Genomic DNA, 22469 nt, shown 5'->3' with positions numbered 1-22469 from the left:
GGGCTCCAGGGGTCAGTATGAAAAGCACAGGCTCTACAGACAGACTCCCTGGGTGTGAGCACCATCTCCAGCACCTACTAGTGTGGGAACTTGGGGCAAGTTACTTGGCCATTCTGTACCTCGGTTTCCCTGTCTGTATCAGGGAAGTGACATTAGTACCTATCTCCTGAGTTGCTGCAGAGTATTAGATCACTGGATTCATGTAAAATGCTTAGGACAGTGCCTGGCACATACAAAGCAGCCCGTAAGTGTTAGTCATTAATACATAAGTTGTGCATTTATTTCCAAGGAGAGCACCTCTTTTATCAAATTTTCAAATGGTGTCTACGACCCCTAAAATGTTAAAACCATTTGAGTTAATACATCTTAGAGGCACAGTTTCCTTAAAGATAGTCGTTCTGTCCTACACTTGAACCTTCTCCCCACTATTTCTTATAGTTCAAAAATGTAATTGGCTCTCGGGTCACTAGGTCTGTTCTTAATTTCGTTCCTAGGAAGACCTGAAAATAGGGGACAGGTCCATTCAGGGCTCACGCTTTTGGGGTAGACATTCAGGATTAAATATCTTGGCATGTTATTCCTTGGAAGGGTGTCAGAGGCAGCAGTGACCATCCATCATTCATTAAATACGTATTGAGCACCCACTAGGTGGCAGGCACTCTTCTGGGTGCCGAGAGTACAGAAGTGAACTAAAGAGACGCTCCTGTGGGGCAAGGTTGCCAGTGCAAGCTATTAGCCCAGAGAGGACCCCTTTCTATTCCTGCTGCCGTAGATCATAGCTGCATCTGCTGGCTTTAACGTCCTCCCCGCTTCCCTGCAGACCTTTCTCCCGGTGAAGTGGATGGCTCCCGAGAGCATCTTCGACAACCTCTACACCACACTGAGCGACGTCTGGTCTTACGGCATTCTGCTCTGGGAGATCTTTTCCCTCGGTATGGGCCTGACATCTCTGCTTGTTTGGGTTGTTCTGGAACAACACTGGAAGGGAGATGCTGTGTTTGCCGAGCTCCAGGATGTAAACAATGTTAAGATACCTAGTGTGGGTCAGGTGCACTGCGGCCGATTCACACGTTGTGCACTTACGATGGCTAGTGTGTTTCCGAGCAGACCGAGAAGGGGTCTTGGGGAACTGTGCCCTCACCCCTGGCCTTTGCCCCCCTTCTCCTCTGAGCTACATCAGAGGGACCGTCTCCTGCTGGAAATGCTCCTGATGACATTCACTCACCCGCTACTTCTTCACCTTGGACTTTGGGTTAAGTGGGTTCACCAGTGGGGATTCGCCCTCCCTCACCTCATGGTGATGGACCCTCAGTGAAAGCGGTGCAGTGAGGGAAGGGGAATGGTGACTCCCTTCCTGGTCATCATTCTGGAGGAGAGAAACCTTCTAGTCATTCAGTAAGTCAGGCACCGGTTACTGAAGAACACAGGTGCCCCGAGCTACCAGGTGAGGGCCCTGCGAGGGGGTGATTCACGCCCCTGACTTCCAGACGGTTCACCTGGGGAGGTGAAACTTACACATTTAATGATAAGCTCTGTGTTCCTGATTTAAAATTGTAATGGAAGCTCAGAGAACAGAGGAGTCCTGGAGTAGTTTTGGAAGGAAACTAAACTTGACCTGGCCTTGGCCACAAAAATGGGAAATGTTTCATGAATCCACTATTGTCCTGATGTGACAGTAAAGGGCTTTCCCTGCCTGTTCTCCTTTGTCGACCCTAGTTCATCCCTCCGTAGATGTCACTGTGGGTCACCCAAGTGTGTGGCCTAACTGAGTCTCGTATTCTGTGACAAACAGAGAATTATCTAGACATTTCAAGACTGCTGCCTTAATTATTTGAACATTTCGGATGGAAATGACTTTCCATTGGGCAAGGCTGTGAAATCAAGCAGATGATAACACTTAATTTCTTTGGAAGAACCGCTACTTCAAGGCGGGGATCCCCAAACATTTTCTAAAGGTGTCAAGTGTTTCAACAGTGTACCACACACTCGTCAGTCCTGGTCGTTTTCTTCTTGGGTCCTCAGGTGGTACGCCCTACCCTGGCATGGTGGTGGATTCTACTTTCTACAATAAGATCAAGAGTGGGTACCGGATGGCCAAGCCCGACCACGCCACCAGTGAAGTGTGAGCCCCCCTTGCTATCCCGTGGGCCTGTGTTCATGCCCGGTGGGTCTATGGGGGTAGGGGGTGCCCTGACGTTCCTCCCTGTGCCCACTGTGAGTCCTGTGCTTCTCCAGCTACGAGATCATGGTGAAGTGCTGGAACAGTGAGCCAGAGAAGAGACCCTCCTTTTACCACCTGAGTGAGATTGTGGAGAATCTGCTGCCTGGACAATATAAAAAGGTTTGTCTGAGCCTCTTAAGATGGGTGAGTGGAAAGGAATGGGCAAAGGGAGGAGACAACAGCTGGTCATTGCACAGGAGAGCAGTACCGTTCAACACTATGTTAAAGGAGCATTTTCAAAGGAGGAAAAAGATGGTGTGATCCAGTGGCCGGGGCTTCAGGGAATGCTCCCTGGGCCCTTGGTAGCAATGATGAGTAGAAACCCTCCTCTTCCTGCACGGCTCCCTTTCATCCTGAGTGTGCGACACCTGTAAGCACTTCATTCTCCATATGCTTGAGTATCTGAAGCTACTGTGCAGTTAGAAGTCTCAGAGCACCCACAGCCATTAAATCGCTAATTTGAATGCACTTAAACCCATGCGAAATTGGCTTTTACCAGCCGACTGGAAGGAACAACCTCAGCTGTTATCTGTGGCTCCAGCTGGTTTTTTGTGGAATAGGAAGCATTGTTCAAAGGAACAAATGTAATTTCATGGAACCAAGCAGGATACAGTAATGAATGAAACAAATTTTTGCTGAGATGCTGAGAAGGAAACCCAGACACACTTGTGGAATAAACTCAGTTTCTTAGATTCAGTCACCATGTAGGTTTTCCATACTTATTGCTTCTCTTCCTTCTTCTCGAGGAAGAGCAGTGTTAGCTGAACTGGAAGTTAAATACTTTTGTTTATCGATTATCTCACTGCCCCTTACAACTGCCATAAGTGAGGCAGAAGGAAGGAAGGAAATTAACCATAGGAAAGTCAGAGACACTCTGGTTGGTGAAATTGTGTTGATGGGAACAGACTGGAACTATTGTTGAAAATGGGGTCTTTTTTAGATCAATGGTCCCTAAGTTTTGAATTACATTTCTCCAGTGTTTGGGGATTAGGAAGACTTCTGGTATGGTGCTCCCAGTGGAAGCCCTGTTCACCTCTTATTGGGACTCATCCCAGCCCTGGAGAGACTGTGTGATGGGGACCAGAAGGGTCCATGCTAGTCCCAGAGAAGGGAGTGTGTGTGTTTGGGGACGCAGTTGTAGCTACTGACTGAGAAGGGGTTCTTGGTATCTCAAGACCTACCAGCAGGAGATCTCTGCCACGGGTGGCCCTTTCTTCATGTTACACATCTCTGCGGAACAGTTAACACCTGACTCTCCTTCAGTTGTCAACAGTTTAAAAAATAGTAAGCTCTGAGCATCTGTGTTCTTTTTTGCAGTTCTATCAGTAATCCTTGAGTAACTATGTGAAATGAACATTTGCAGAGTTATGAAAAGATCCACCTGGACTTCCTGAAGAGTGACCATCCCGCCGTGGCACGTATGCGCGTGGACTCCGACAATGCGTACATTGGCGTCACCTACAAAAACGAGGAGGACAAGCTGAAGGACTGGGAGGGTGGCCTCGACGAGCAGAGGCTGAGCGCAGACAGTGGCTACATCATCCCTCTGCCTGACATCGACCCTGTTCCTGAAGAGGAAGACCTGGGCAAAAGGAACAGACACAGGTAGACACGAGACCTCAGCTTCCCGCCGAGCTCTCTCCCCTCCCCTCGCCCAGCGCACCTGAAGGGGAGGAGCCATTGCCCCATTGTGAGGCCCTCCTGGTGCTCAATCTGTCCTGGGGGAGCCAGTGGCAGAACCCCCAGGGGTCTGTTTAGTTTTGAAAATGCTTCCCAGATGATTCTTTAAATTTTTTGTTTGTTTGTTTACTCAAATATAGTTGGCTTACAATATTATATTAGTGTCAAGTGTACAACATAGTGATTTGATATTTTTATAGATTATACACCCTACAAAGTTGTTATAAATTATAGATTATTTCCCTATATGTGCTGTACATTACATCCCTGCGATTTATTTTTTTGCGGTACGCAGGCCTCTCACTGTTGTGGCCTCTCCCGTTGCGGAGCACAGGCTCTGGACGCACAGGCTCAGCGGCCATGGCTCACGGGCCCAGCCGCTCTGCAGCATGTGGGATCTTCCCGGACTGGGTCAGGAACCCGTGTCCCCTGCATCGGCAGACGGACTCCCAACCACTGCGCCACCAGGGAAGCCTCCTGTGATTTATTTATTTTATAACTGGTAGTTTGTACCTTTTAATCCCATTCACCTACTTTGCCCCTCTCCCCTCTGGTAACCACTAGTTTGTTCTCTGTGAGTCTGTTTTTGTTTTGTTTGTTAATTTGTTTTCTTTTTTTAGCTTCCACATATACGTGAAAACATACAGTATTTGTCTCTGACTCATTTCACTAAGTGTAACACCCTCCAGGTCCATTCACGTTGTCACAAGTGGCAAGATTTCATTCTTTTTTATGGCTGAGTATTTCATTGTGTATATATACCATATCTTCCTTATCCATTCGTCGGTTGATGGGCACTTAGGTTGCTTCTATATCATGGCTATTGTAAATAATGCTGTTAAGAACACTGGGGTGTACATATCTTTCCGAATTAGTGTTTTCATCTCCTTTGGATAAATACCGAGAAGTGGAACTGCTGTGTCGTATGGTAGTTCTATTTTTAATTTTTTGAGGAACCTCCATATTGTTTTCCATAGTGGTTGCACCAATTTACATTCCCACTAACAATGTACTAGGGTTTTCTTTTTTCCACATCCTCACCACCACTTGTTATTTCTTGTCTTTTTGATGATAGCCATTCTGACAGGCATGACATGATATCTCATTGTGGTTTTGATTTGCATTTCCCTGATGATTAGTGACGTTGAGCATCTTTTCATGTGCCTGTTGACCATCTGTATGCCTTCTTTGGAAAAATGCCTATTCAGGTCCTCTGCCCAATTTTTAATTGGATTGTTTGGGGTTTTTTGATATTGAGTTGTATGAGTTCTTTATGTATTTTGGTTATTAATCCCTTATCAGACATATTTTTGCAAATATCTTCTCTCATTCAGTACGTTCCCTTTTCATTTTGTTATTGGTTTCCTTTGCTGTGCAAGAGGTTTGATCAGGTCCCATTTGTTTATTTTTGTTTTTGTTGCTCTTGGCTGAAGAGACAGGTCCAAAAACATATTGCTTAGACCAATGTCAAAGAGTGTACTGCCTATATTTGCTCCCTGGAGCTGGTGGAGGTCTGGGGCAGGAAGGGACATGTTTCCCTGATGGAGAACCTTTGACCTAAGTCCTCAAGTAATTTGATCAAACTGACACAGCAACTATGATTACTGAAATAATATAAGCCTCTCTTGCTGTTTTTTTTCTTTTTTCTTTTCTTTTTTGGCCCCACAGCCTGTGGGTGGGATCTTGTGGGATCTTAGTTCCCCGACCAGGGATCTAACCCGCATCCCCTGCAGTGGAAGCTTGGAGTCTTAACCACTGGACTGCCAGAGAAATCCTTCTTCCTGTTTTCTTATTTAGTTTCTTAATTCAAACCGAGGAGAAAATTGAGAGGCGGGCTGTACTGGGCTATGTGACGCTACATCAGTGGTTTCATTTATTCATTCATTCATTCATGCTACATTGGGTCTTTGTTGTTGTGCCTGGGATTTCTCTAATTGTGGAGAGTGGGGGCTACTCTTCATTGTGGTGCGTGGGCTTCTCATTGCGGTGGCTTCTCTTGTTGCGGAGCATGGGTTCTAGGCGTGTGGGTTTCAGTAGTTGTGGCACACGGGCTTAGCTGCTCCGCGGCATGTGGGATCTTCCCCACCCAGGGCTCAAACCCATGTTCCCAGCATTGGCAGGCGGATTCTTAACCACTGCGCCACCAGGGAAGTCCCCATCAGCGGTTTTAAACCCTGGCTGCAAGTTGGAACCACCTGGGGAGATTTGATGACTACTCCTATACAAGCCTCACCCAGGCCAACAAATGATAATCTCTGGGAGTGAGGCACAAGCACTCTCTGGCTGATTTGTTCTTTCTTTCTTTCTAACTTTGTATTATGGAAGATTTACGTGCATAATTCAAACAGTATAGTGAACTGTCAGGTACCCACCACTCAACTTCAGTGTTGATGAACCCATGACCTGTCTGCTTGCGTAGCCATATCTCCTCCTCCTCTACCACTTCCCTCTGGATTATTTTGAAGCAGATCCTAGACATCATATCATTTCACCCATAATATTTCAGCATACATCTCAAAAAGATAAGGGCTCTATTTAAAAAAATAACTATAGTTATTAAAAATAACTACAGTACCATTATTTCACCCCCCAAATTGACAATAAATAGTTAAAAGCATCCGATATCCAGTCAGTGTTCAAATTTCCTTGATTCTCTCATAAATATTATTTTACATTTAGTTTGTTCTGTTCAAGACCCAAATAAGAGTCACACCTTGACTTTGGTTGATAGAGCTCTATAAGTTCGTTCTGCCTCTTTTAGCCCCCTTGCATATTGTTTGTGTAAAAACCAGAGCCTTTGCCTGTAGAGTTCCCACATTCAGAATTTTGCTGCTTGCATTACTGTTGTGAGTTTTATCATATGCTTCTGTCTCCTATATTTGTTGGAAATTGGTAGTTAGTCTAGAGGCTTGATCTGACTCAGTAGATTTTTGGTAAGTGTGCTTCAAAGATGATGCGGTGTACGGGAGGTACCTGCTGTACCGTTGTCTCTTTCTGTGACAATAGCAGCCACTGGTGATCATACCTAGACCCATTAATTTATTACCAACGTGATGCTAATGCACAGCCAGCACTAGAACCATTGGTTTGTATGGTCCAGGGGGAGGGGCCATGCCCCACTTCCTTGCTCTCTTTGCATAACCCTTGGACAGAGGCAGGAGAAGGTAGGTGGTGATAGTGGCCCCAAGTTCAAGGTCCAAGTTGCTTATGAGTTTCTCTCTTTCTCTCTTCATTCAGGATATTGCTGTCTCTCATTCAGTTGAATACATATAAATATTTAGGCAGAAGCACATGACATTATTATTTTGGAGGCTTATAACTGTGACCTCTCTCAACCAATTTAGGTGTAAGATATAGACAGCCCTTGTTTATGTGTATGCACCAGGTAATTTTAAAAATATAGTTTTTATTTGTTTTTGTGATGCGATTTGGAGATGGGAAAAAGTGAGCTGTCTGACTTACCTTTCTGTTTATCCTCTGCTCAGAACAATTTTTAAAGGTGTTTATGTTCCTTTAGTAAACACTGTTTCTCCAAGTTTTGGGTAGTTTTTGTAGAACTTCTTGGGGGTGGGAAGAAGGTTGAACAGTGGGTCTTGGAGTGCTCACTATACCCCAGATCTGTCATCCATTTGGTTACTTTGTGTTTGAGGGCCCTGAATATTTCAACTGTAAAAAAGGGTTCTGCTTCTAAATAAAGTTAGAAAATCACTTTGGGATAAATAACATAAGAAAGGTGCCAAGAACTGTTCTAGGGGTACACAAGGCTGGACTTCAGAATTTGACATGTATTCCACAGAGAGAGCAATTCTAGTTGGTAGGTAGTTGTTATATTAAAAAACTGGGACTTCTGTAAGGGTGATACATTTGGTTTTCTCTGAATCACACAAAGTATGTCCCAAATGATTACACTAGGTCAGCGAGACTGTGGCCCTGACAGGTGGGCTGAGATGGTGAGTGTCTTAGCTTGTGCTGCCTTAACACAGTACCACAGACTAAGGGGCTTAAACAACAGGAATTTCTCACAGTTCTGGAAGCTGGAAATTCAAGATCAAGGTGTTGGCAGGTTTGGTTTCTCCCAAGGCCTCTCTCCTTGGCTTGCACATGGCCACCTTTTTGCTGTGTCCTCACATGGGCTTTTTCTGTGTGTGCATCTCTGGTGTCTCTTCTTATAAGGACACCAATCCTACTGGGCTAGGGCCCCATCCTTATGACTTCATTTAACCTTAATTACCTCCTTAAAGGCCCTGTCTCCACATTTTTCACATTGGGGGTTGGGGCTTCAACATATGACTTTGGTGGGATACAATTCAGCCCATAAAAGATGGGGGATTCCAGATCTGGGATGCTCTGGGTGTAGGCAGGCAGGAGTGAGCATGGTGGTCTTGTGGAACACCCTCCTCAGGCTCAGGATGCTTGGCCTTGGGAGGCGAGTGGGCCTGAGAAAGAAAGGGCCTTGCTGTAGAGGACTTGGGGATGCTAGGTCAGAGCCTATCAGGAGTCAGGTCCTGGGCTACAAGATGAGCACTGTGGCTTGGGAACCAGAAATAAGCCCAGTCATCAGCATTAGGAACCCCCGTCCGTGAAGCCTGATGAGCAGCAAGGATGATGTGGTGCTGAGTCTTGGTGGAAGCTACCTTCTTCTGTGCCCACAGTCCAGCCATTGGCCAAGGTCCCGGGAACTGGGTTTGGCCTCTTGGGGAGAGAGGCTGCCAGGACTAGATGGTTATTAAGACCAGCCAAGTGGACTAGGATTCACAGTGAGGCTTTAGGACCAGGGTATAAGTGGGGAGGGAAGGTGGAGTACAGACTAGGAACTGAGCAAAAGCTCAGTCTTAAGGAAGGGCCCAATCTGGAGGGTTATGAAGGGGAACTCAGTCCAGTAGCCCCATAGGTTCTAAGAGCTCTCTGGGCCACTGGGGCCCCACGGTGGAGGGTAGCAGACTGTTTCCCGTGGGCTTCTATTGGCCAGGCTTGGTTCTCTGCTTGGAAACTGATACGGAAAGGAGGGGAGAGAGCCTCTTTTTTGGTATGCATGTGTGAGACTCCGTCATGTGGCCACCCAGCTGATGGTATGGCTTCTATGCCGTGTGTGTAGCATGGTGCTGCAGCCTTGCCATGAGGAGGTGAAGCTGTGGTCCTGCCTATCAGCAGGTGATAATCTGCTTGGAGCTAAAAGAGATACATGAAAATTTAGCAACACAGGGTAGGATAACAGTAAGAGAGTAAGAGTTCAGAGAAGGGAAGACAGGCAATAGTGACAGTCTGGAGACCCTAGAGAATATTTTCTAAAAATTTTTGTGAAAAATTTTAAGTGTCCAGAAAAATTCTAAGAATATATCTACCACTTAGATTTAGCTGTTGTTAACACTGTATCACATTTGCTTTACCTATATATTATATATATAATATACATATATATGGTAGGTGTTGTGTGTATCACAAACATACACTCATACTTTTTTTCTTGCTAAGTCACCTGAAACAAAGTCATTTGAAATTCCAGCACACATCTCCTAAGAATAAGGAGACTCTCCTACATAACCATAATAGCATGACCACACATGAGAAAATTGACAACTATTCCTTGATATCATCTAATATCCGGGCCCTATTCAAATTCAGAGTTTGGATAACAGCAACAATAATCATAACTAACATTTATCGAGCGCTTATTATGTGCTAGGTACTCTACTCAGTGCTGTATGGTTATTGCCTTACTGCTGTATTTAATCTCCCTAACAAACAGGAATATTGTCAGGCACTGTTGTCATCTCATTTTATAGGCAAGGGAACAAGTTCAGGAGGTTAAGGGACTTGTGTGAAGTCCCACAGCTGGTAAGTGGTGGACCATTCCACATCTAAGGCTGTCTGACTCTAGAACTCCCTTCTCAGATGCTACTCTAGTAAGTAAAGAGCCTTCACCTGGGCCTTTAGGACTCAAGGGGGGATTGGATGTAAGAGGAGGGGAAGGAGGGCATGCCTGGGGCGTGGGGTGAAATCCTGAGATCACAGTTTGGACGTTCAGGAGCTTTCAGGGCTAGCAAGTGACTGACCCGGCTGCACTTTGCCCCAATTTCATCCCTCTGCTTTTTCTTCCCCAGGTCTTTTGATCGGGCATTGCTTCTTTTCTCTTCCACTGGGGTTGAGTAGGGAAAATAGAAATTGTCACAGCTTGTTAGCAACTTTGATGGAGGATCTGGCAGAAGAGAAGGGAAGCTGAAGTGTGGAGATGACCTGTGGATCTGGGTTTTCCATACGGCCCACTGCAGTGTGATGGGGGCTGTGTCTGGCTTGGTGGCAAAATCTTGCCCAGCTGGGTAGCCTGGGTTTGAATGCCAAAGGATGTTGCAGGAAGAGCTCCTTTGCTTTGGGGGGCCACCTTGGAAATGCCCCCATGGTCTAGTTGGTCTGACTGTGATCTTTTCTATTCTTTCCCCTCTCCAGCTCGCAGACCTCTGAAGAGAGTGCCATTGAGACAGGTTCCAGCAGTTCTACCTTCATCAAGAGAGAGGATGAGACCATCGAGGACATCGACATGATGGACGACATTGGCATAGACTCCTCGGACCTGGTGGAAGACAGCTTCCTGTAACTGGCAGATTCGGAGGGGACCTTCCACTCCTGGAACCAACTTGGATCCTTTTAAGAAAACCACTTTACTGCAATGCAAAGTTTGAGGGGAGGACTTGGATGATGTGTAAAGAGAAGTTCCCAGCCAAGGGCCTCAGGGAACCTTCTAAATACGAATGAATGGGATATTCTGAAATGAACTTTTTTATTGTGGCCTCTGGCAATGCTTCAGTAGCATCTCATTGGCATGTGAAGTATGGAGGTAGATGGACAAGGAAATAACGGGCCACAGGAGACAAACTTTGCGATTCAGGGGCATTGGTGAGATTCCAACGTACACAACTTTTACTGCAACAAAACTCCAGCATTGTAATTATGTAAATAACTCTAACCAAGGATGTGTTTTGATTTGTATTAACTATCTTCTCTGGACTTCTGGAGAGACCACTCAGTCCACCCATGTACTTCACGCTTGAAACCTGGTATCAGCTGCTGTTGGACTTTCTTATGAAGTACATGCAAAACCACTTTTGAACCTTAAAAGGTACTGGTACTATAGCATTTTACATTTTTTTTTTTTTTTAGTGTTGAGGAGATAAAAGATAATAATTAACCAACTTTGTTTATTAGATTTGGGTCATTTATAAGCCCGACAACTCATTTTCATATTGTAATCTACGTTTATAATAATGCTACTGTTATCAGTAATGCTAAATGTGTAATATGTAACACGTTTTCCCTACAGAAAAAGCACAATTTAAAAAAAATCCTTACTAAGTAGGTGACAAGTTTGACAGTTTTTGACATTTATATTAAATAACATGTTTCTCTATAAAATATGGTTATAGCTTTAGTGGATTAAATTTAGTTGAACATAGAGAACAAAGTAAGAGTAGTGTCTTCCAGCAAGTCAGAGTTTTTAACTATGTACTGAATAGTTCCCTAATCCATTGTACTAAAAGCAATTAACTGCCCTTTGAAGTAATGCGATTTGGAATAAATAAACAAAACCCCTAAATCCTAAATGTTCTCAATATTAAGGCATGAGTCTCTGCCTAACATGACTTCTCATATTATTACCCAGTGGAAAAAGTAATCATCAGCAAAAAGACTGGATTTGCAGAGATTTTGTTTTCATGCCTGGTGATAATTCTGGTGGATCTCAACACATAGATATTTTAAATTCTGCGAACCCTGAAAAAGTCAGAAGGATGCCCTGAACAGGAGCCCCCTTCCTTACCCCCAGGAGGAATAGTTTGGAACTCTGAGACAATAAAGGCATTGTTTAGTGAAGGCTGTGTATGCCATAGCCTGGATCCTTGGTCCCCATATGGAACCGGCAACCAGAATCATGAGATTCTATGTCCCCATCCGAGAGATTCTGAATTAATTAGGTCTGGGGGAGCAGAGACCTGTATTTTTATAAACATCCTGGCTGTTCTGATCAGCCAGATTTGGGGAACACCGGCGTAGATGACAGGAAGTTGCCATGGGAAAAAAATAATTGGAAATAGAAATCAACCACGTAGGAAGCCTCCATTTAAATCTTTGGCTCTGGGTCAGTGACATTTAATGCCATATATCTGGCAATTGCCACACTTAATTTAATATCACAGTCTTAGCTGAGACTGAGCAAGCGAACAAGTCTTGGTTTAGTAGATCTCACTGCATGGGGAACTGAACCCCCTCCCCACCAGTTTCCCGCCAAAAGGCATGTACAAAAATGATGCAATTCAGTGTACCAAGTCTCTGTATGACCAGGTCACTATTTTGGTGAAAAAAATTTTTTTAAGTTTTACTGATACTTTGGGGTTAGAGGGGAGGACAGATTGTCACATCCATCCAGATTGTCAAACCGGTTGTTGTGGGTTCATTGGCATTCTGTGCGATACCACTTAATTGCTGACACCATATGAATGAAACATGGGCTGTGATTACTGCAATCACTGTGCGTACTCGTGGCAGGTGATGCTTTGGAAGATGTAGAAGCAATAACAAGGTACTTGACTACCTACTGGTGTAATCTCAATGCAAGCCCCACCTTTTTCATGGTAAGTGTGAAGACTGAGCCAGATTGGCCAATTTAAAAAGAAAACCTGACTAGGTTCTGTAGAGCCAATTGGACTTGAAATACGTTTGTGTTTCTAGGATCACAGCTCAAGCACTCTGTTTATCGCTCCCTGTTTATCATACAGCCTCCTTTTGTTGGTGCTTTGCATTTTGATGTCCTTTGAGTCTTGCATGACATCATGAGGCTGGATGAAAATTCTCAGACCAGCAGGATCTAGTCCTGACAAATGCTGTCACCTGAGTTTGTATGTGGCTGCATTTTTTTTTTTTTTCTCTCAAGTAGTGTTTTCAGTGTATGACAGATTTGTTTCCTTTCTGGCCTCCTGCAAAGACCCCAGATGAAAATTTGTCAATCCTTCCTGCTTTCTATTTTTATGAAGACAATCAAAGTTGGCCTGAGAAACACAATTTGTGACTTTTTAAATGATTGATTATGTCCTTAAAATGTGGTCTGCCAATCTGTACAAAATGGTCCTATTTTTGTGAAGAGGGACGTGAGATAAAATGATGTTATACATCAATATGTATATATGTATTTCTATATAGACTTGGAGAATACTGCCAAAACATTTATGACAAGCTGTATCACTGCCTTTGTTTATATTTTTTTAACTGTGATATTCCCCACAGGCACATTAACTGTTGCACTTTTGAATGTCCAAAATTTATATTTTAGAAATAATAAAGAGAAAAATACGTAAATGTTCCCAAAACGGTGGTGTGGTGAATGTTGGAGAACTAACTCGATAGGAAGAGTCTACCGATACAATTGTATTACAAATTGCCCCGTTCATGTTTTTGTTTTAAAACGTGTAAATGAAGATCTTTATATTTCAATAAATGAGATATATATATAATTTTAAATTATGCTAAGGTTTTAGCATTTTTGTCTTTAGTTTAACCATAAATTAAACCAATCCTGTTTAATTTACTTTAGTGACGTTCTAGTAGGACTCTGTATTATGGTTTTAATGAAACCAATAGAAAATTCTAGTTTCAAACATTATTTGAGGTCGTTAGTTCTCAGAACCAGCATTTGGCTTAAAGATGACTGGCACCTAGCTCATCTTTGATCCTGTCTATTGTTTGTTATAGTAGCATTTTGTGCATTTTCCCCTGCACAAGGAATACAAGACTGCATTTACTCTGGACCCGGTTCAAACATTGTTCAAGTACGTAAAATAAAAGGTTAAAGTCTTTTTTCACTGTATCTTCTTCCCTGTCCCTGTCCCATTTCCCAGAGGAAGAACTGCATCTTTTTTGTGTGTTCTTTTATCCTTTCAGCCCCCTTTTTGTTCATCTGCTTATATACATATATACACATCTCTACTTTGCTTTATATTTTACCTAAATGGGGTTGTACTTTATGTAATGCTTTGTAATGTGCTTTGTTCTTTCTTTTTAATAGACTTAATTTTTTTTAGAGCAGTTTTAAGTTCATAGCAAAATCGAGCAAAGGTACAGAGATTTCCCTCATACGCCCCCGTACATTCACCACCTCTCCCATTATCACCATCCCCCACAGAGTGGTACCTTTGTTACCTACATTGACACATCATTATCACCAGAGTCCACAGTGTTTCTTCTCTTTAAGTGCTATCTTTTAGAGATCTGTGTCACAAGTATATATAGGTAAACCTTCCTAATTTTTTATCAGCTGCATAGTATCCTATTGTGTAAATATACCATAATTTATGCAATCTCGTTCCTATAGATAGATTTATAGTTTCCAATCCTTTGCTGTTAAAATGACTTCATGGACTTCCCTGGTGGCGCAGTGTTTAAGAATCCTCCTGCCAATGCAGGGGACACGGGTTTGAGCCCTGGTCTGGGAAGATCCCACATGCTGCAGAGCAACTAAGCCCATGCACCACAACTACTGAGCCTGCGCTCTAGAGCCCATGAGCACAACTACTGAGCCTGTATGCCACAACTCCTGAAGCCTGTGTGCCTAGAGCCCGTGCTCTGCAACAAGAGAAGCCACCGCAATGAGAGGCCCGTGCACCGCAACGAAGAGTAGCCCCTGCTCACTTCAACTGGAGAAAGCCCGCGCACAGTAACAAAGGCCCAACGCAGTCAAAAATAAATAAAATAAAATAAATAAAATAGAGGGAGGGGCTTCCCTGGTGGTGCAGTGGTTGAGAGTCTGCCTGCCGATGCAGGGGACACGGGTTTGTGCCCCTGTCCGGGAAGATCCCACATGCCGCGGAGCAGCTGGGCCCGTGAGCCATGACCGCTGAGCCTGCGCGTCGGGAGCCTGTGCTTCGCAACGGGAGAGGCCACAACAGTAAGAGGCCCGCATACCGCAAAAAAAAAAAAAAAAAAAAAAATAGAGGGAGGAGCTTCAAGATGGCGGAAGAGTAAGATATGGAGATCACCTTCCTCCCCACAAATACATTGGAAATATATCTACATGTGGAACAACTCCTACAGAACACCTACTGAATGCTGGCAGAAGACTTCAGACCTCCCAAAAGGCAAGAAACTCCCCACGTACCTGGGTAGGGCAAAAGAAAAAACAGAGACAAAAGAATAGGGACGGGACCCGCACCAGTGGGAGGGAGCTGTGAAGGAGGAAAGGTTCCCACACACTAGGAGCCCCTTGGCGGGCGGAGACTGCGGGTGGCGGAGGGGGGAGCTTCGGCGCCGCGGAGGAGAGCGCAGCCACACGGGGGCGGAGGGCAAAGCAGGGAGATTCCCGCACAGAGGATCAGGGCCGACCGGCACACACCAGCCCGAGAGACTTGTCTGCTCACCCGCCGGGGCGGGCGGGGCTGGGAGCTGAGGCTCGGGCTTCGGTCGGAGCGCGGGGAGGGATTGGCGGCGTGAACACAGCCTGAAGGTGTTAGTGCGCCAAGGCTAGCCGGGAGGGAGTCCGGGAAAAGGCCTGGAGCTGCCGAAGAGGCAAGAGACTTTTTCTTCCCTCTTTGTTTCCTGGTAGGCGAGGAGAGGGGATTAAGAGCGCTGCTTAAAGGAGCTCCAGAGACGGGCGCGAGCTGCGGCTAAAAGCGCGGACCCCAGAGACAGTCATGAGACGCTAAGGCTGTTGCTGCCGCCACCAAGAAGCCTGTGTGCGAGCACAGGTCACTCTCCACACCCCTCTTCCGGGGAGCCTGTGCAGCCCGCCACTGCCAGGGTCCCGGGATCCAGGGACAACTTCCCCGGGAGAACGCACGGCGCACCTCAGGCTGGTGCAACGTCACGCTGGCCTCTGCCGTAGCAGGCTCGCCCTGCACGCCGTGCCACTCCCTCCCCCTGGCCTGAGTGAGCCAGAGCCCCCGAATCAGCTGCTCCTTTAACCCCGTCCTGTCTGAGCGAAGAACAGACGCCCTCAGGCGACCTATACGCAGAGGCAGGGCCAAATCCAAAGCTGAACCCCCAGAGCTGTGCGTACAAAGAAGAGAAAGGGAAATCTCTCCCAGAAGCCTCAGGAGCAGTGGATTAAATCTCCACAATCAACTTGATGTACCCTGCATCTGTGGAATACCTGAACAGACAACGAATCATCCCAAATTGAGGAGGTGGACTTTGGGAGCAACAATATATATATATATTTTCCCTTTTTCTCTTTTTGTGAGTGTGTATGTGTATGCTTCTGTGAGATTTTGTCTGTATAGCTTTGCTTCCACCATTTGTCCTAGGGTTCTATCCTTCCTTTTTTTGTTTTTTTAAAATATTTTTTCTTAATAATAATTTTTTTATTTTAATAACTTTATTTTATCTTACTTTATTTTATTTTTCTTTCTTTCTTTCTTTCCTTCCTTCCCTCCTTCCTTCCTTCCTTCCTCCCTCCCTCCCTCCCTCCTTTCTTTCTTTCTTTCTTTCTTTCTTTCTACTTTTTCTCCCTTTTATTCTGAGACGTGTGGATGAAAAGGCTCTTGGTGCTGCAGCCAGGAGTCAGTGCTGTGCCTCTGAGGTGGGAGAGCCAACTTCAGGACACTGGTCCACAGGAGACCTCCCAGCTCCACATAATATCAAATGGCAAAAATCTCCCAGAGATCTCCATCTCAACACCAGCACCCAGCTTCAGTCAACAACCAGCAAGCTACAGTGCTGGACATCCTATGCCAAACAACTAGCAAGACAGGAACACAACCCCACCTATTAGCAGAGAGGCTGCCTAAAATCATAATAAGTCCACAGACACCCCAAAACACACCACCAGATGTGGACCTGCCCACCAGAGAGACAAACTCCAGCCTCATCCACCAGAACACAGGCACTAGTCCCCTCCACCAGGAAGCCTACACAACCCACTGAACCAACCTTAGCCACTGGGGACAGACACCAAAAACAACAGGAACTACGAACCTGCAGCCTGCAAAAAGGAGACCCCAAACACAGTAAGATAAGCAAAATGAGAAGACAGAAAAACACACAGCAGATGAAGGAGCAAGATAAAAACCCACCACACCTAACAAATGAAGAGGAAATAGGCAGTGTACTTGAAAAAGAATTCAGAATAATGATAGTAAAGATGATCCAAATCTTGGAAATAGAATAAAGAGAATGCAAGAAACATTTAACAAGGACCTAGAAGAACTAAAAATGAAACAAGCAATGATGAACAACACAATAAATGAAATGAAAAATACTCTAGATGGGATCAATAGCAGAATAACTGAGGCAGAACGGATAAGTGACCTGGAAGATAAAATAGTGGAAATAACTACTTCAGAACAGAATAAAGAAAAAAGAATGAAAAGAATTGAGGACAGTCTCAGAGGCCTCTGGGACAACATTAAATGCACCAACATTCGAATTATAGGGGTTCCAGAAGAAGAAGAGAAAAAGAAAGGGACTGAGAGAATATTTGAAGAGATTATAGTTGAAAACTTCCCTAATATGGGAAAGGAAATAGTTAATCAAGTCCAGGAAACACAGAGAGTCCCATATGGGATAAATCCAAGGAGAAATACACCAAGACACATATTAATCAAACTGTCAAAAATTAAATCCAAAGAAAACATATTAAAAGCAGCAAGGGAAAAACAACAAATAACACACAAGGGAATCCCCATAAGGTTAACAGCTGATCTTTCAGCAGAAACTCTGCAAGCCAGAAGGGACTGGCAGGACATATTTAAAGTGATGAAGGAGAAAAACCTGCAATCAAGATTACTCTACCCAGCAAGGATCTCATTCAGATTTGATGGAGAAATTAAAACCTTTACAGACAAGCAAAAGCTGAGAGAGTTCAGCACCACCAAACCAGCTTTACAACAACTGCTAAAGGAATTTCTCTAGGCAAGACACACAAGAGAAGGAAAAGACCTTGACGAAAAGAAATGACGAACCCAAAACAATTAAGAAAATGGGAATAAGAACATACATATCGATAATTACCTTAAATGTAAATGGACTAAATGCTCCCACCAAAAGACACAGATTGGCTGAATGGATAAAAAAACAAGACCCATATATATGCTGTCTACAAGAGACCCACTTCAGACCTAGAGACACATACAGACTGAAAGTAAGGGGATGGAAAAAGATATTCCATGCAAATGGAAACCAAAAGAAAGCTGGAGTAGCAATTCTCATATCAGACAAAATAGACTTTAAAATAAAGACTATTACAAGAGACGAAGGACACTACATAATGATCAAGGGTTCGATCCAAGAAGAAGATATAACAATTGTAAATATTTATGCACCCAACATAGGAGCACCTCAATACATAAGGCAAATACTAACAGCCATACAAGGGGAAATCCACAGTAACAGAGTAATACTAGGGGACTTTAACACCCCACTTTCAGCAATGGACAGATCATCCAAAATGAAAATAAATAAGGAAACACAAGCTTTAAATGATACATTAAACAAGATGGACTTAATTGATATTTATAGGACATTCCATCCAAAAACAACAGAATACACATTTTTCTCAAGTGCTCATGGAACATTCTCCAGGATAAATCGTATCTTGGGTCACAAATCAAGCCTTGGTAAATTTAAGGAAATTGAAATTGTATCAAGTATCTTTTCCGACCACAATGCTATGAGACTAGATATCAATTACAGGAAAAGATCTGTAAAAAATACAAACACATGGAGGCTAAACAATACACTACTTAATAACGAAATGATCACTGAAGAAATCAAAGAGGAAATCAAAAAATACCCAGAAACAAATGGCAATGGAGACATGACGACCCAAAACCTATGGGATGCAGCAAGAGCAGTTCTAAGAGGGAAGTTTATAGCAATAAAATCCTACCTTAAGAAACAGGAAACATCTCGAAAAAACAACCTAACCTTTCACCTAAAGCAATTAGAGAAAGAAGAACAAAAAACTCCCAAAGTTAGCAGAAGGAAGGAAATCATAAAGATCAGATGAGAAATAAATGAAAAAGAAATAAAGGAAATGATAGCAAAGATCAATAAAACTAAAAGCTGGTTCTTTGAGAAGATGAACAAAATTGATAAACCATTAGCCAGACCCATCAAGAGAAAAAGGGAGAAGCCTCAAATCAATAGAAGTAGAAATGAAAAAGGAGAAGTAACAACTGACACTGCAGAAATATAAAAGATCATGAGAGATTACTACAAGCAACTCTATGCCAATAAAATGGACAATGTGGAAGAAATGGACAAATTCTTAGAAATGCACAACCTGCCAAGACTGAATCAGGAAGAAATAGAAAATATGAACAGACAAATCACAAGCACTGAAATTGAAACTGTGATTAAAAATCTTCCAACAAACAAAAGCCCAGTACCAGATGGCTTCACAGGCGAATTCTATCCAACATTTAGAGAAGGGCTAGCACCTATCCTTCTCAAACTCTTCCAAAATATAGCAGAGGGAGGAACACTCCCAAACTCATTCTACGAGGCCACCATCACCCTGATACCAAAACCAGACAAGTTGTCACAAAGAAAGAAAACTACAGGCCAATATCACTGATGAGCATAGATGCAAAAATCCTCAACAAAATACTAGCAAACAGAATCCAACAGCACATTAAAAGGATCATACACCATGATCAAGTGGGGTTTATTCCAGGAATGCAAGGATTCTTCAATATATGCAAATCAATCAACGTGATACACCATATTAACAAATTGAAGGAGAAAAACCACATGATCATCTCAATAGATGCAGAGAAAGCTTTCGACAAAATGCAACCCCCCTTTATGATAAAAACCCTGCAGAAAGTAAGGATAGAGGGAACTTTCCTCAACATAATAAAGGCCATATATGACAAACCCACAGCCAACATTGTCCTCAATGGTGAAAAACTGAAAGCATTTCCACTAAGATCAGGAACAAGACAAGGTTGCCCACTCTCACCACTCTTATTCAACAGTTTTGGAAGTTTTAGCCACAGCAATCAGAGAAGAAAAGGAAATAAAAGGAATCCAAATCGGAAAAGAAGAAGTAAAGCTGTCACTGTTTGCAGATGACATGATACTATACATAGAGAATCCTAAAGATGCTACCAGAAAACTACTAGAGCTAATCAATGAATTTGGTAAAGTAGCAGGATACAAAATTAATGCACAGAAATTTCTGGCATTCCTATACACTAATGATGAAATATCTGAAAGTGAAATCAAGAAAACACTCCCATTTACCATTGCAACAAAAAGAATAAAATATCTAGGAATAAACCTACCTAAGGAGACAAAAGACCTGTATGCAGAAAATTATAAGACACTGATGAAAGAAATTAAAGACGATACAAATAGATGGAGAGATATACCATGTTCTTGGATTGGAAGAATCAACATTGTGAAAATGACTCTACTACCCAAAGCAATCTACAGATTCAATGCAACCCCTATCAAACTACCACTGGCATTTTTCACAGAACTAGAACAAAAAATTTCACAATTTGTATGGAAACACAAAAGACCCCGAATAGCCAAAGCAATCTTGCGAATGAAAAACGGAGCTGGAGGAATCAGGCTCCCTGACTTCAGACTATATACTATAAAGCTACAGTAATCAAGACAGTATGGTAATGGCACAAAAACAGAAAGATAGATCAATCGAACAGGATAGAAAGCCCAGAGATAAACCCATGCACATATGGTCACCTCTTCTTTGATAAAGGTGGCAGGAATGTACAGTGGAGAAAGGACAGCCTCTTCAATAAGTGGTGCTGGGAAAACTGGACAGGTGCATGTAAAAGTATGAGATTATGTCACTCCCTAACACCATACACAAAAATAAGCTCAAAATGGATTAAAGACATAAATGTAAGGCCAGAACCTATCAAACTCTTAGAGGAAAACATAGGCAGAACTCTCTATGACATAAATCACAGCAAGATCCTTTTTGACCCACCTCCTAGAGAAATGGAAATAAAAACAAAAATAAACAAATGGGACCTAATGAAACTTCAAAGCTTTTGCACAGCAAAGGAAACCATAAACAAGACCAAAAGACAACCCTCAGAATGGGAGAAAATATTTGCAAATGAAGCCGCTGACAAAGGATTAATCTACAAAATTTATAAGCAGCTCATGCAGCTCAATAACAAAAAAACAAACAACCCAATCCAAAAATGAGCAGAAGACCTAAATAGACATTTCTCCAAAGAAGATATACAGACTGCCAACAAACACATGAAAGAATGCTCAACATCATTAATCATTAGAGAAATGCAAATCGAAACTACAATGAGATATCATCTCACACCAGTCAGAATGGTCATCATCAAAAAATCTAGAAACAATAAATGCTGGAGAGGGTGTGGAGAAAAGGGAACACTCTTGCACTGCTGCTGGGAATGGGAATTGGTACAGCCACTAGGGAGAAAAGTATGGAGGTTCCTTAAAAAACTAAAAATAGGGGCTTCCCTGGTGGCTCAGTGGTTGGGAGTCCGCCTGCCGATGCAGGGGACGCGGGTTCGTGCCCCGGTCCGGGAGGATCCCACGTGCCGCGGAGCGGCTGGGCCCGTGAGCCATGGCCGCGGAGCCTGCACGTCCGGAGCCTGTGCTCCGCGACGGGAGAGGCCACAACAGTGAGAGGCCCGCGTACCACAAAAAAAAAAAAAAAAAAAAAAAAAAAACTAAAAATAGGGGCTTCCCTGGTGGTGCAGTGGTTGAGAGTCCGCCTGCCGATGCAGGGGACACGGGTTCGTGCCCCGGTCCGGGAAGATCCCACATGCTGTGGAGCGGCTGGGCCCATGAACCATGGCCGCTGAGCCTGCACGTCCGGAGCCTGTGCTCCGCAACGGGAAAGGCCACAACAGTGAGAGGCCTGCATACCGCAAAATAAAAAAAATTAAAAAAAAAACACTACAAATAGAACTACCATATGACCCAGCAATCCCACTACTGGGCATATAGCCTGAGAAAACCATAATTCAAAAAGAGTCATGTACCACAATGTTCATTGCAGCTCTATTTATAATAGCCCGGAGATGGAAACAACCTAAGTGTCCATCATCAGACGAATGGATTAAGAAGATATGGCACATATATACAATGGAATATTACTCAGGCATAAAAAGAAATGAAATTGAGCTGTTTGTAATGAGATGGATGGACCTAGAGTCTGTCATACAGAGTGAAGTAAGTCAGAAAGAGAAAGACAAATACCGTATGCTAACACATATATATGGAATTTAAGAGAAAAAAAAATGTCATGAAGAACCTAGGGGTAAGACAGGAATAAAGACACAGACCTACTGGAGAATGGACTTGAGGATATGGGGAGGGGGAAGGGTAAGCTGTGACAAAGCAAGAGAGTGGCGTGGACATATATACACTACCAAACGTAAAATAGATAGCTAGTGGGAAGCAGCCGCATAGCACAGGGAGATCAGCTGGGTGCTTTGTGACCACCTAGACGGGTGGGATAGGGAGGGTGGGAGGGAGATGCAAGAGGGAGGAGATATGGGGATATATGTATATGTATAGCTGATTCACTTTGTTATAAAGCAGAAACTAACACACCATTGTAGAGCAA

General features: G+C 43.5%; 1 protein-coding gene across 5 annotated transcripts in view; it reads left to right on the top strand.

Annotated features, from left to right (window-relative positions):
* Nucleotides 1-13408, top strand: part of PDGFRA (platelet derived growth factor receptor alpha) — a 45913-nt gene extending 32505 nt beyond the window's left edge. For all 5 annotated transcript variants that reach the window (XM_004268265.3, XM_033425412.2, XM_049709139.1 and 2 more), the window contains 5 exons: nt 821-932; nt 2023-2122; nt 2236-2341; nt 3585-3826; nt 10346-13408. In XM_004268265.3, the coding sequence (XP_004268313.1) occupies nt 821-932; nt 2023-2122; nt 2236-2341; nt 3585-3826; nt 10346-10493 (708 nt within the window). In that variant the 3' untranslated portion in view covers nt 10494-13408. The remainder of the gene's footprint in view (nt 1-820; nt 933-2022; nt 2123-2235; nt 2342-3584; nt 3827-10345) is intronic.
* Nucleotides 13409-22469: the final 9061 nt, after the last annotated feature.

This window comes from Orcinus orca, chromosome 4 (genome assembly GCF_937001465.1).
Source record: "Orcinus orca chromosome 4, mOrcOrc1.1, whole genome shotgun sequence".
In the NCBI taxonomy this organism is placed as follows: domain Eukaryota; kingdom Metazoa; phylum Chordata; class Mammalia; order Artiodactyla; family Delphinidae; genus Orcinus; species Orcinus orca.
The sequence above is the reverse complement of the archived record's forward strand: the minus strand, read 5'-3'. Positions and strand labels throughout refer to the sequence as shown.